The sequence below is a fragment of the Paramacrobiotus metropolitanus genome, unplaced genomic scaffold (genome assembly GCF_019649055.1).
Source record: "Paramacrobiotus metropolitanus isolate TYO unplaced genomic scaffold, Prichtersi_v1.0 Parri_scaffold0000075, whole genome shotgun sequence".
NCBI lineage: Eukaryota > Metazoa > Tardigrada > Eutardigrada > Parachela > Macrobiotidae > Paramacrobiotus > Paramacrobiotus metropolitanus.
Window position 1 is genome coordinate 287,334 of NW_026570295.1, and position 12,413 is coordinate 299,746.

General features: G+C 43.4%; 1 protein-coding gene across 1 annotated transcript; it reads left to right on the forward strand.

The window, feature by feature from the left end:
• Window positions 1-123: 123 nt before the first annotated feature.
• Window positions 124-7,875, forward strand: LOC129595192 (atrial natriuretic peptide receptor 1-like). Its single transcript, XM_055492119.1, has 20 exons — window positions 124-445; window positions 916-1,774; window positions 2,123-2,161; window positions 2,226-2,250; window positions 2,468-2,772; window positions 2,848-2,891; window positions 3,233-3,271; window positions 3,329-3,403; window positions 3,474-3,614; window positions 3,742-3,981; window positions 4,042-4,195; window positions 4,468-4,546; window positions 4,623-4,818; window positions 4,886-5,062; window positions 5,171-5,718; window positions 6,649-6,871; window positions 7,031-7,169; window positions 7,243-7,291; window positions 7,359-7,500; window positions 7,562-7,875. Exons 2-20 carry the CDS (start codon window positions 1,447-1,449, stop codon window positions 7,598-7,600), a joined length of 2,982 nt encoding a protein of 993 aa, XP_055348094.1. The 5' UTR covers window positions 124-445; window positions 916-1,446; the 3' UTR covers window positions 7,601-7,875.
• The last annotated feature ends 4,538 nt before the right edge of the window (window positions 7,876-12,413 follow it).

Here is a 12,413-nt window from a genome sequence, read left to right on the forward strand (position 1 = left end):
GCGCCAAAAGTTGTATTCTACTGCAGAAGTAAAAATTTCGTGGAAATCGCAACTCAGATTAAGTTGGCTGTACAACTGTTTAACTGAGTATATGGTGTTTACATATTTTGAATAGCAAGTGATTTGATTTGTAAATCGCTATAGTTAGCTATAGAGGATTTATAAATCACTATAGTCAGTTAATTTGATTTTCTGAATATTGTCAGCAGCGCTTAAAAATTGAATTGTGAATACCATGGGTCAAATTTATCATACAAATTGAAAATCTATTGATCACGTCTCAATTTGGGTTGCGAATGTCGTCGCTACTTTCGTCCATCACAAAATGTGTTAAATTTATTTATGCACCTCGATCGTGCATGAAATATTTCTCCGGTTTTTCCCGCGCATCCGTTTCCCTTTTATCAGCCGGCTGCTGTTCGGATCGATACATCCGACTGCATAAGTATTTATAATTTTATACCCATTTCGTAATTGTAAGCCATTGACGGCGCCGGCAGTTATTGCAGCTAATATTGCACTTAATCCCGCTTTAAGCGCCTGTGCCATGCCGCAGATATAATAATTGTGTAGTAATCCATTACCTTAGTCGATCAGGGATAATGTATTTCGACAATCGTAGTCATTCCCACTTTGATCGTTTAGTAGTTGTAGCAGGTGTGCTAGTAAACATTCCGCATATTTACAACATAACATGCGCGCAATAACGCCTTTGCAACCATGGTGCGTACATTTCAGCACCGCTCGTTTATGTGTATTTCTACGCTTATCCAGAGCAGCAGCATGATTTCGCCAAAAGGCAGAAATCACTTATTCTGCATCACATGTAATGGGAACTTTTTAACGGTGACTTGCATAATTTATGCGGTTCTCCCGGATATTCTGCCCGTTTGCCGCTTAATCGGTACTTTTCAGGGTCTGTTAAACTACAACAAACACAGCATGCAAGCGTCATTCCGTAAGTGCCGCTGGGTCTGTTTATTTTGCGTGTACCGTGGATATAAAGCGGGTATTAAACGGGAGTATTTCCTGGAAGAGGAGTGCAGTGTCATTTGATTAATATTATGCTCGGCCTGTGCGGCCTCTCTCCTGGTCGGATTAACAGGATAAAAGTGCACTCGGCGCGTTACAATCGGTCCCCCTTGGCCCGGCCACTTCATTCTCGTTTTGCCGTACATGTACACCGGTACACGTCGCATGTTGACTCACGCGCAACAGGATCTTACGGCGCACTTAGCCCGCGCCAACAATGCTTGATTATTTGTGTACCGAAAAAATTTCCTCCCATTCCCCCGGACACGTTCAGGGCCGCGCGACCGTGGGATCGTATTACCGCGCTGCAGCGCCGGGGAGAGTGTTAAACGCGATGTGCCGCCTACGGATCAGCGGCCGCGAGCATTCTCACTTGTGCGGCCGATTTATTGTTGATCATTTAGAATAGGAAAAATGCTCCTGCTCCCGGTGTTCTTCTTAAGCCAGGTGGGCAGTATGGTGCAGGGCATCCATCTGGAGATGATCAGCCTGCTGCCGCGGTCCATCCCTGTCGGGCCGGCACTGCCCTGGACGGAGCCGGCACTGCGCCTGGCCGCTGAGATGGTCAATCGCACCTATGCGCCGCATATCACCATGTCACTGAAACTGATTTACAATATGTCGCATAAGATCTGCGAGGATGCCGATGCCGATAATCCCGGATTACTTGGACAGTATTATTACAGTCAGGCAGAGGCGCTGGAGCAACGCGCTGATGTGTGTTTGGCCGTGGTGGGATCCAGTAAGTCATAATGCGCTTAATAATCCATCACGGTAGAGGAGTATGTGTCAGTTATGTCCTGGATTCGTGACGTCATAAATCAGTTTAGCAGCGATTATAAAGCAGGTGTTAGCAGGTGTTCAAGCGGATGTACTACGTAAACATATTGGTGGTTGGCACTTATCTTTTTTGTATTTGAACAGATTTACACTGCGCACACTATAATATTATTTTTTCTATGCTGACTTACGCAGGTGCGTTTAAGTGTGCTAAGTATAACATACTGTTTAATACAGGCAACTTGTAAAAGCTGACCGATTGTTTTTTGCAGCGTAAGATAATCGGTTAAAAGTATAATATTTTTTGCAGTTTGCGGTGGGCTTAACGAAGCGGCCAATTTAGCCCGAGGTACATACTTAAGATGCACTCGAAATATTTTATTGCTGTAGTATTCAAAATGTCTCTGTTGTAGAATGGAACATACTGGCCTTTTCCGAGTAAGGATCAAACCGGAAGATTTTGAAACTCGATTACCCATGCGGATAATGCGAGTAGTAATAGGTGTTTTTGCGCATAAAATTTCGTCATAACGCGCTGAAGGGTCCTAACCGTTCGAGACACGTTTGTAATTACATATTTGACCGCCCCCGTAAAGACAGTCCAAGTATCTAATATGATCCGATCAGTTATATAACCTTTTGTCGCGTTACACAGTGGTCTGGTCCGCCGCGATGCCTTCAACAATCAGCGCCTGCCCACGGCAGTATCGTTGGGCGGGGCGGTCGACAGCTTCGCCATGGTGCTGATGAATATCCTGGAGCAGAACGGCTGGCTGCACGTGTCCATCCTGACGGACATCGGTCCCGGACCGGGATTCTTCTACGGTCTGCTCAGCAACGCCATGATGAAGATGTCCGTGGCGTCCTCCACCATGTACGCCTTTGAGCCGACCAATTTCAATGGGTCTAATCTGGATACGGTTCTGCCCATGCTCTTACATGCCAAAAGCCGCAGTCGGGGTGTGTACTGTGTACAGGATGTTGCAGAGGTCATTGCGCGGAGTTTAATTTGTGTGTTCGGATGTTTGTTTGTAGTGATATTTCTCCTGACATTCACCTACAGAGCACAGAAGATACTGGTGAGTCTATTTTTATACTATGTCAACTGGGCGTCTGAAACTTTTGATTGACATTTCCCTTCATGATAGCTTGGCTATCATGAAGGGAAATGCCGCAGCAGTTTTGGGCACTTTGCCAGGAAGGAATAAGATTGTTAATGGAGAGTTCGGTTGTTTTTTTCAATCTTAATACTACAGTGTGTACGTAGTGTTGTTGACCTACTGTGAATGTATGACGCTGTAAAACAAAATAAAATCACTAAATTTGATTGACATGACGGAAAGCGTTTTCTTGTCGCGGTATTAAAGGAAAGCGCAAATGTAAGCGGTGGTTCCGCGAATATAAGTTCTCTTATTTCCAGGAAATCGCCCGTAGTGAAAATATGACCAATGCGGAATATGTAAGAAACCCGATCAAATTTCTCGTTGTTTTGGGGAAAGAACGCTGTTTTTTACAGGTGTATTTTATCGTTCAACCATTGGAACAAGATTTGTACGGGCGAGTTTCGTTGTTCACTAACGCGTCGGACGAGGTCAGTGATACTAACTGGGTATGCATGGCCAATAAAGCGTTTCACGGCATTGTGGATATGGTTATCACAGATGACTGGCGCGTATTCCCGGGTTGTTTACGTCACGGTTCACAAAACTGGCGACGATGTGGCGGTACTGAATCGTCAACTGGCGGCACGCACCCCGCCGGATCGTCGAACTGGAAAACCGCTTTATGATAACGATACTCAGGTAATTTTCGGATCTACGTGAATGTATATGGTACATTCTGGAAAGTCTTACTTTATTCAGTGTTAAATTTACATAGGCAAGTCCCGTAAAGTGTACAGGTATCGACTGAAAACTTTGTTTTGTGCAGCCCTTAGATAACTTCAGCGTACGGGCAACATATGACAGCATCGAGCTCTTCGCCAAACTGATGAATGAAACCCAGCATGCAGATCCGCAGGCCAATCGTTGTAACGGTAGCTTGCTGGCCATGAGGATGTCGAATCGCAGTTTTAATCTGCAGACCGGCGAATCCTACATTACGACCGATGGTACACGCAATTTGGATTTGGATATCTATGGATACGATTTGATAGCGAGCGTTATGAAGGTGAGCCTGGAGTTTGTCATTTTGCCGTTTACATGTTCTTGACCGGAGAAATTTATACAGCCGCTGATGTGGTACGACTCCGTGGCCAATACGCTGGTCAGAAAGCCGATTTTTCGAAAGGACAACGGTGGGCATTTTCAGTCGCCGCTGATCTATCCTCCGCGGGATGAACCAGTTTGTGGGTACAATGGTCATCTGGGACCATGCGCTGGAGGTAAGCGTAATTCAGTAGGAGAATGTGTTTTTAAATTTACGAACTTAATACAAGCTTTTACGAACATAATATTTGCGAGATAATTTTAACACACATAAAATATGAGGCGAGAAGGGCAAAGCTTCGATTATTTTGTACTTTATGCTTAAGCTGTATGGGACTCTCGAATGAAGGTTAAATTATAAGCAAGATATGTCTATCGGCAAAGCAAGTACAGTATCTACAGATTAAAGAAACACTACAGCAATAAAAATCTTGTTATTCGTTTACAGGTATTCCCATTCTCGTCATTATTCTCCCGGTTGTTGGAGCCGTTGTGCTTTTCGGCTTCTTAAGCATGTTCATTGCACGGTAAATATCGAGATGAAACAGTATGACAAGAAACGCAAAGAATTCTGGGTGCGCCCGTACAAGAGAAAATTTACAGACGCTTAAAACGCGCCGGCAGCCGTAACGACAAATGGTGGCTGATTTCTTCTGACGATCTCCACATCCAAATCAAACACCCATCCAAACAATCAGCCAAAGCGGAATTGAAAGACAAAACCGTATGGATCAAGCCCGTCAGCATCCCGCTCAACTTCAATATTGACTCAATGTTGGGCTTTCCGGTGCTGCAGCAGGTACGTGACTGCGGCCGCACGCTGTGTGTTTGTTTTTAACACCGACTTTTCTCTAAACCTCTTCCAGTTACGCGGAATCCATCACCCCAACATCAACACTTTCCTGGGCATCTGCTTCCATCCACAGAAAGCCACAGCGTATCTGGTCAGTGAGCACTGCCCACGTGGCAGTCTCCTGGAGCTACAGAAACACATGACCCTCGACTGGGATTTCTCTTTCTCCCTCATGCGCAACCTGATCGAGGTATTTGACAACATCCGTGCTCAGCACTTTCTCTGTTGATCCATCGTCAACACACAAGCACGACATTTTGAACGAGAAACACGAGAAACGGTAACCGTTCTTTTCCAGGGATTACTGTACATCCACCATTCTACCGTTCGGTATCACGGGAATCTGGACATCCATAAATGCCTAATCGATGGCCGATTCAGCCTAAAGATTGGCGCTTTGCGATACGATGCCATCGGTAATTCTCTCAACAAGGATCCCAAAGGCAATTCGCTGAAGGAGCGCCAGGCACACACCACGGGCATGAAGAGGAAATCCGTGGTGGAGAGCGGACAGCGTGACGATATCCACGTGTTCGGTACGATCGCCCTGGAACTGTTAGGGTCAGTGGCGACTGAGGTCATTCGAAAGAACCCGAAGTACAGCAAACTGGATGTCTTCCTAAAAGAGTGTGTGGGTGATACCGGCAAACAGAAGCCAACCATGCGGATGGTGGATAAAGCGTTTAATGAGTATTCGCGGTCCAGCGCTCAGGATGTGGTGCAGCTAGTTATGCGCCGGGTGGAGAAATACACGGAGGTGCTGGAAGAAGCCGTGGCCGAGAAAACCAAGGAGCTTATAAACGAGCAGCATAAAGCGGATTTACTGCTGCGCGAAATGCTTCCTCCGTAAGTCTTTATTTAGACTTTAAGGGTGGTACTGATACTGTAAATAAGAATACTTTTGATATTTCTCCACAACCGGCCACATGGCTTCGATATTTCTTTTTGAATATTTGGTCACCTAGCTCCCGTTCGGTTGCGCAACAGTGGAGTGCTGTAAAACTGGTTTAGACTAAAGGTATTTCACCACCTGGGAGCCGGTGACCAGTTGTTCAAATTGTAGCATTTACAGTAAATGTATCTAAAAGTGACCGGTTGTTGAGAAATGCCGCAGTTAGAGTGACAGTATGTAGTAGACAGCTTTATCGATTCAAATAGATGCAGACGGTTTTATCGATTATGGATAAAAGAAACAAACAATGAAGCTGTACTTGGTAACGCATCGCAATGCTGATTTCTTTAATATTTTTTTCAAACATTAACATGAAACCTGTATCGATTATAAAGCGTCTTTAAAGTTATGCACAATAAACTGGATTATGAATTTCAGCGGAGTGCTGGTATTTGTTCGCATCCATTAAGAAAGCTAAAGGTGGTCTTCTTTCACTCGGTTAACGAATATCGTCTTTTACTTTTATTGCAAATTCCTCTTGGAATTAACCTGGTAATTAACTTATAAGAACAGAGGGCTGCAGATTTGCAATTAAAAGCATACAATATACCATCCCATTGTAAGGCATTACTAGCAGTGGTGTCCACTGCATTGTGTAGCCTAGCTGCATACGATATTTCAGTTCGTATATTCCCGTATTTAATTTGTTCACATATATCCAAAAGGTTTACAATGCAATAACTATTAAGTTTTGCATGGTTAAATAACCTGATTACTTGCTGCCCCTAGGGCTTTTGGGCTTTCTTAATTTTTTGTACATACTATGGAAAACCATTTGTTCTGTAACATACTGGCACTAATCTGGGGGTGTTTGTGAATTGCAGGTCCGTGGTAGACAAGCTTCGGAACAAAATTGTCATCGAACCGGAGTACTTCGAAGCGGTCACCATCTCCTTTAGCGATCTTCCAGGCTTCGTGGCCTGGGTGGCCACCGCCACGCCCTACGACGTCATTGAACTGCTCAACACTATTTACAGCATTTTCGATGAAGAGATCAGCAGTCATCACATGGTGCAGAAGATCGAGACCATTGGCGACTGCTACATGGTAATAATCACTGATTAAGGGACACTGTAATCGTTACGAGACTCGTAAAGGGTCGCGCTTGAAACTTAGTTAATAATAAAAGGTCAACCGCATTTGACAACAGTACGACCTCGTAAAGGCGGTGCTAATACGCACAATGTACATATTTTTTCTTTACAGGTAGCCAGCGGTGTACCCATTCGAATTGGCAACCAACACGCCGCAGCAGTTTGCCGTTTGGCGAAATCTTTGCACAAAGCCTTTAACAGCAGTAAACTGGCAGACAAGGGACTAATGCTGCGAGTCGGAGTCCACTCAGGTAAAGCGGTAGTCATATAATTTAATTAATCGCAATATTTTGTTGTTAATCTGTTCTATTTGGTTGTTTACAGATCACTGCGCCGCTAGCGTGATCGGCAGTAAAGTTCCACGATACTGTTTGTAAGCAAACCCTCTTCATGTTGCTTTCACGTGTTTCCAGTAAAAAATCCTTTATCGTTTTTTATAGATTTGGTGACGCAGTTAATACTGCCTCGCGAATGGAAAGTCACGGTGAAGGCGGCAAAGTGCACTTAAGCTACAAAACGCGGGCGTTTCTTACTGAGGGTGATGATCTGGTCTGTGAGAGGCGGGGCTTGATAACGGTCAAGGTGCGCGTGTTCTGTATTCAATTCATTCATATCGGAAGTCTTTATATTGATCGGGTTATAGGGCAAGGGAGAAATGGAAACTTTCTGGCTGGAGCTGTAGTTTCTAGAATGGATGGCTGGGTCGATGTTAATTTTGGTAGTGCCTCTTCCGTTATGTCAAGAGCAGTATTTTTGAACAAATCCTACGAAACAGATCTTTACGTCATTACTGGCTGATAAAGTCCGCACAGTAAAATGACATGTTTTTCTTGTAATTTTGAAGGTAACGCGAAAATGTGTATCCTATCAAGAATTTTGTAAAGGTAGTCTGGTGGTTATTTCAATAATTGTGTGATACATATACCCATATGCGTGGTAAAATTTAGCTGGGAAAGAGAACAAATGTTTCGCAACAGTATCTCATGGATGCGTTGCCGGCCAAGAATAACGTACGGTGCAAAAACTTGACAATTTAAGTCGATATCGACATGATACATTGTTGATGAATTGACGATTGTTTGGTGTGCGTAAATGTACAAGTGACGGCAAACACCAGACACAATAAAATCGATTTCACCTCTTATACCAGTATATACAGTACATCGTACAAATGCCTTTAATTTAATTGGGAAATGTGTTGTAGATGCATGTTATGCGGCTATTGGCGAGCAGGTGTTCAAACCCGTAAGAAATTAGGTAATGTTGCGAAACAAACATGTGCCTAGGCAGAAAAATGGGTGCACAGCAATTATTCTTACGTGATTCTTAGGCAGGTTTGGTTATTCGGGCTTATTATAAACAGTTCTGCGCTGCACAATTTGTTAAAAACTACCGCAGACGTATTTTCGCTTCGCTTGATCTGTATACTGTACGTATCTGTCAAATCATTAACAGCCAGCTTCCAGCAAGAGGTATTTCCGCAGTGAGTTTCGTAATGGAATCATCAATCATCGCACCATGTTGATTGAATTTTTACGGATGACTTTTTATCGACGTACCACCGTTGCAACAGTCATCTGTGCTTGATCTACCGCTAGTTGCAAAAATGCCGGTGATAATTTTGGTGTTCTTAAATTTCCTGGACACCGCGACCGGTATCCATCTGGAGATGATTAGCCTGCTACCGCGTTCCATCCCCGTTGGGCCGGCACTGCCCTGGACGGAACCGGCCTTGTTCTTGGCCGCCGAGATGGTCAATCGCACCTATGCACCACATATCACCATGTCAGTCAAACTTATCTTCAACATGTCCCATAAAATATGCGAGGATGCTGATGCCGATAATCCCGGATTACTCGGACAGTATTATTACACTCAAGACCATAAGCAGTACAAGAGAGACGGGTGCTTGGCTGTGATGGGTTTGAGTAAGTTGCCAAATGCGCTGTTTGTCCAAAAATTATGAGACCGCTTTGTATTGTATTTGCGGCGTATTGCATATCGGCGCTATTCAGCGCATTGTGCGTGGGCATGCTATAAAGCTGCTTTAATAAGTTTCCTACGTTGGCAATTTAAAGTAAGACATTGTTCTTATTTTACCGGTATATTAAGGCTGTAAAATGTCTACAAGCTCAAAATATCGCGAACCCTTTACAGAATCCTGGCGATGTCATATGAATTGATCATGAATATGTACGAGTACTTCAACTTCAAAATTTAATGGATGTCTTTGTAGCGTGTATAGATAGCATCATGTTATATACAATTATCATAATATTAAAATTTAAGAAGGATATGATTCATCTGTAGGCGATGGTTAACGTTGGCTTTTGGTCAGTTTAATTGATTTGTGGTCACTTTAATTGATTTGAATTGATCTGCAGCTTGCGGAGGTCTTAATGAAGCAGCCAACTTAGCACGAGGTAAATGTCTAATAAGCGACCTAGTCTTAAAGTATAATATGTGCAATCAGTCTAATCTGTTCGTGCTTCAGAATGGAATATCTTGGCGTTTTCCAAGTAAGTTCCACGCCTAAAGGGAAAGGTTTCGAGACTTTATAAGTCCAAATTGCATTTTCGAATTGATCTTGAGAAAGACATGCGCAGGTGATAACAAATATGGGTTATTCAGGGATGAAATCGTTGTTGGTGGCCAGTTTAATTGAACCGCCAAACCAGAAATATCCATTTTTATGTAATTATTGCACCTGCGTTAATATTTTACTTTTTATGAACGAATCATTGATAATAGAACGAATCATTGATATTATTAATAATAGTGGACTGGTGCGCCGCGACGCCTTCAACAATCAACGGCAACCAACAGCCGTCTCACTGGGTGGGGTATCGACAGCTACGCCTTGGTACTGATGAACATTCTGGAGCAATACGGCTGGCTGCACGCCTCCATACTGGCGGATATCGGACCCGGCCCAGCGTTCTTTTATGGACTTCTTAGCGATGCTCTGACGAAAATGTCCAAGGCTTTCCGTAAAAAAATGTATGCAATTGAGCCGACGAACTTTGACGGTTCGGATGTACAGTCTGTCGGTGCATTGCTCATTCGTGCCAAATCTCGCAGTCGTGGTAAGTTAGCGTGCTGTAGAATATAGATATGTAGTATACAATTTACAGTATACTGTACCTTGATGTAGAATAAGATATTGTATTGCAGTTATATTTCTTCTGACCTTTACGGCAAAAGCGCAAAAAATCTTAGTGAGTGATGTGCTTATCAGTTTTAATTTGTGACGTACTTGCCAAATAGTTTTTCGCAGGAAATCGCCCACAAGGAGAACATGACGACCTCCGACTACGTAAGAGTAATCGCCCACGACCAGGTTTTAAAAACCAAGGTGGAAAAATCATTAATACTTCTTTAATTAATCAACAGGTGTACTTCATTGTCCAGCCACTGGAGCAAGACCAATATGGACGTGTTACGCTGTTCTCTTCAGCTTCAGAAGAGGTGCCGTCTTTCAAGCTTCTCTATCAGCCATCGGGGTAAAAATGGATTATTTTTGGACTGGGCTATGTGAACTGTTTATTTCAGATGTCCGAAACTTATTCTCGGGTTATTTACGTAACGGCACATAAATCTGGGGAGGCTGTCGCTGCATTAAATTGGCAACTCGCCGCACGAACACCTCCAGACCGTCGAACCGGAAAGCCTCTTTATAATGCCGAAAGCCAGGTTGGTTTATAAACAAACAATTGTTGATGCAAATATACAACGAGTCTTGTGTCGAACAGCCACTGGATAACTTCAGCGTGCGAGCAGCTTACGACAGTATCGAGCTCTTCGCCAAACTCGTCAACGAAATCCAGCATGTGCATCCGCACTCTGACCTCTGTAGTGGAAGCGTTTTAGCCAGGAGGATGTCGAATCGCAGTTTTCTTTTGCAAACCGGAGAAATGTTTATTACCAGTGATGGCACCCGCAATTTGGATTTGGATATTTATGGATATAATTTAACCGCTAAATCTATGAAGGTGACTAGCGTATTCTGCGGCAAGGGTTTATCCTTTCTTATGACCTCTGCCTTTGTTAGCCTTTAATGTGGTACAACTCAGTAAAGAATACCCTGGAAACGTACTCGGCTTTCGACAAGAGCGATGGAGGATTGTCTAGCTCCCCGCTCCTTCAACCACCGCGAGATGAACCGGAGTGTGGTTATAACGGAAAACTTGGGCCTTGTGCTAGAGGTACTTTACGGTAAAATTAATTTAATTAATTAATCGGCGGTATGACGAGAATTAATTGTGCAATAAATTCTGATCTGTGAAATCTACATAATCAACTTACCATAATGCCGATTACCAGAGGAGCAGCAACAAAGTTTTATAGCGTTGATTACAAATTCTTTTGTTAAGCCGGCTCCATCGTTAATAAAATGAGCGTATTGGCTTGGAATGTACAGGTTCATCGCTACCGACTATCATTGCGCCAGTAATAGGAGCAATCGTACTTTTTGCCGCTGCCAGCATTCTCGTCGTATTGTGAGTCATGATCTTTCTACTAACTGCAATATCTTGTGCAGAAATACAGTACTCGTAGTTATGCTTTCTTCATCATTGTACTTGTAGAGAGATAAAGATCCCCTAAAAATTATTACACAAATTACTGACATACTTGTACTAGCCTCGTATCTGCTGCATGAGGCTTAAACAAGTGATGAACGCGAGCGATAAATGGTGGCTCATTCCAGCAGGCGATTTGAGCATTCCAAAACAATCATGTTCGGTGTCGTCGTGCAAAGCAGAAGTCAAAGAAAAATCCGTTTGGATCATAAAGGTCGGTGTTAGTGCCGATTTCGCTGTTGATTCCTTGTTGGAGCTGGATGTGTTACGCCAAGTAAGCAAGATTCGGTACCCCAAAATCAGCGGGCGCGGTGATATTTCGGGCGGTTTGCAGCCAGCAAGGCGATAATCAAAGTTGATGGTGACCGGTACAAAAAAATAAAATTTATAGAAAGCATAGAATAGAATAACGAAAATGGCAGAGTAATCAGTTATTCTCACTACTCAGTTATCCCCTGCACTATCATGCACAGACACCCTTTGCATGCAAGTCATGCAAAGACAAACTTCCAGTCGGTCTCTGGCTGGCCGTACACCAAACAAAAATGTATCGGTAAAGCGGCAAACATTTATCAATAATGATCTGATCAAATTATTGTAGTTACGTGGAGTTCATCATCCTCATATCAACACTTTCGTCGGTATCTGCTGGCAGCAGCGGACCAGTAGCGTTTATTTGGCCAGCGAGCACTGTGCTCGAGGTTCTCTGCCAGACTTACAAAAACACACGACTTTGGATGGCGATTTCGTGCTTTCCCTTCTGCGAAACTTAACGGAGGTGAGCCTACTAGCCTTCAGGATGCCATTAAAGGATGCCATTAAATTTTAAAGGATGTTATTCTGAATTGCGATTTCTTGCCATTGAAAGTGGGCAGTTCTGCGTGCTAACCTGCTGCTAAAAATCAAAATAATGCC

Coding starts and splice junctions, on each gene's coding strand:
- LOC129595192 (XM_055492119.1), top strand. CDS start 1,447: ATGCTCCTGCTCCCGGTGTTCTTCTTAAGCCAGGTGGGCAGTATGGTG. Junction 3,615..3,741: donor TTTATGATAACGATACTCAG/GTAATTTTCGGA, acceptor TGTTTTGTGCAG/CCCTTAGATAACTTCAGCGT. Junction 5,719..6,648: donor CTGCGCGAAATGCTTCCTCC/GTAAGTCTTTAT, acceptor TGTGAATTGCAG/GTCCGTGGTAGACAAGCTTC.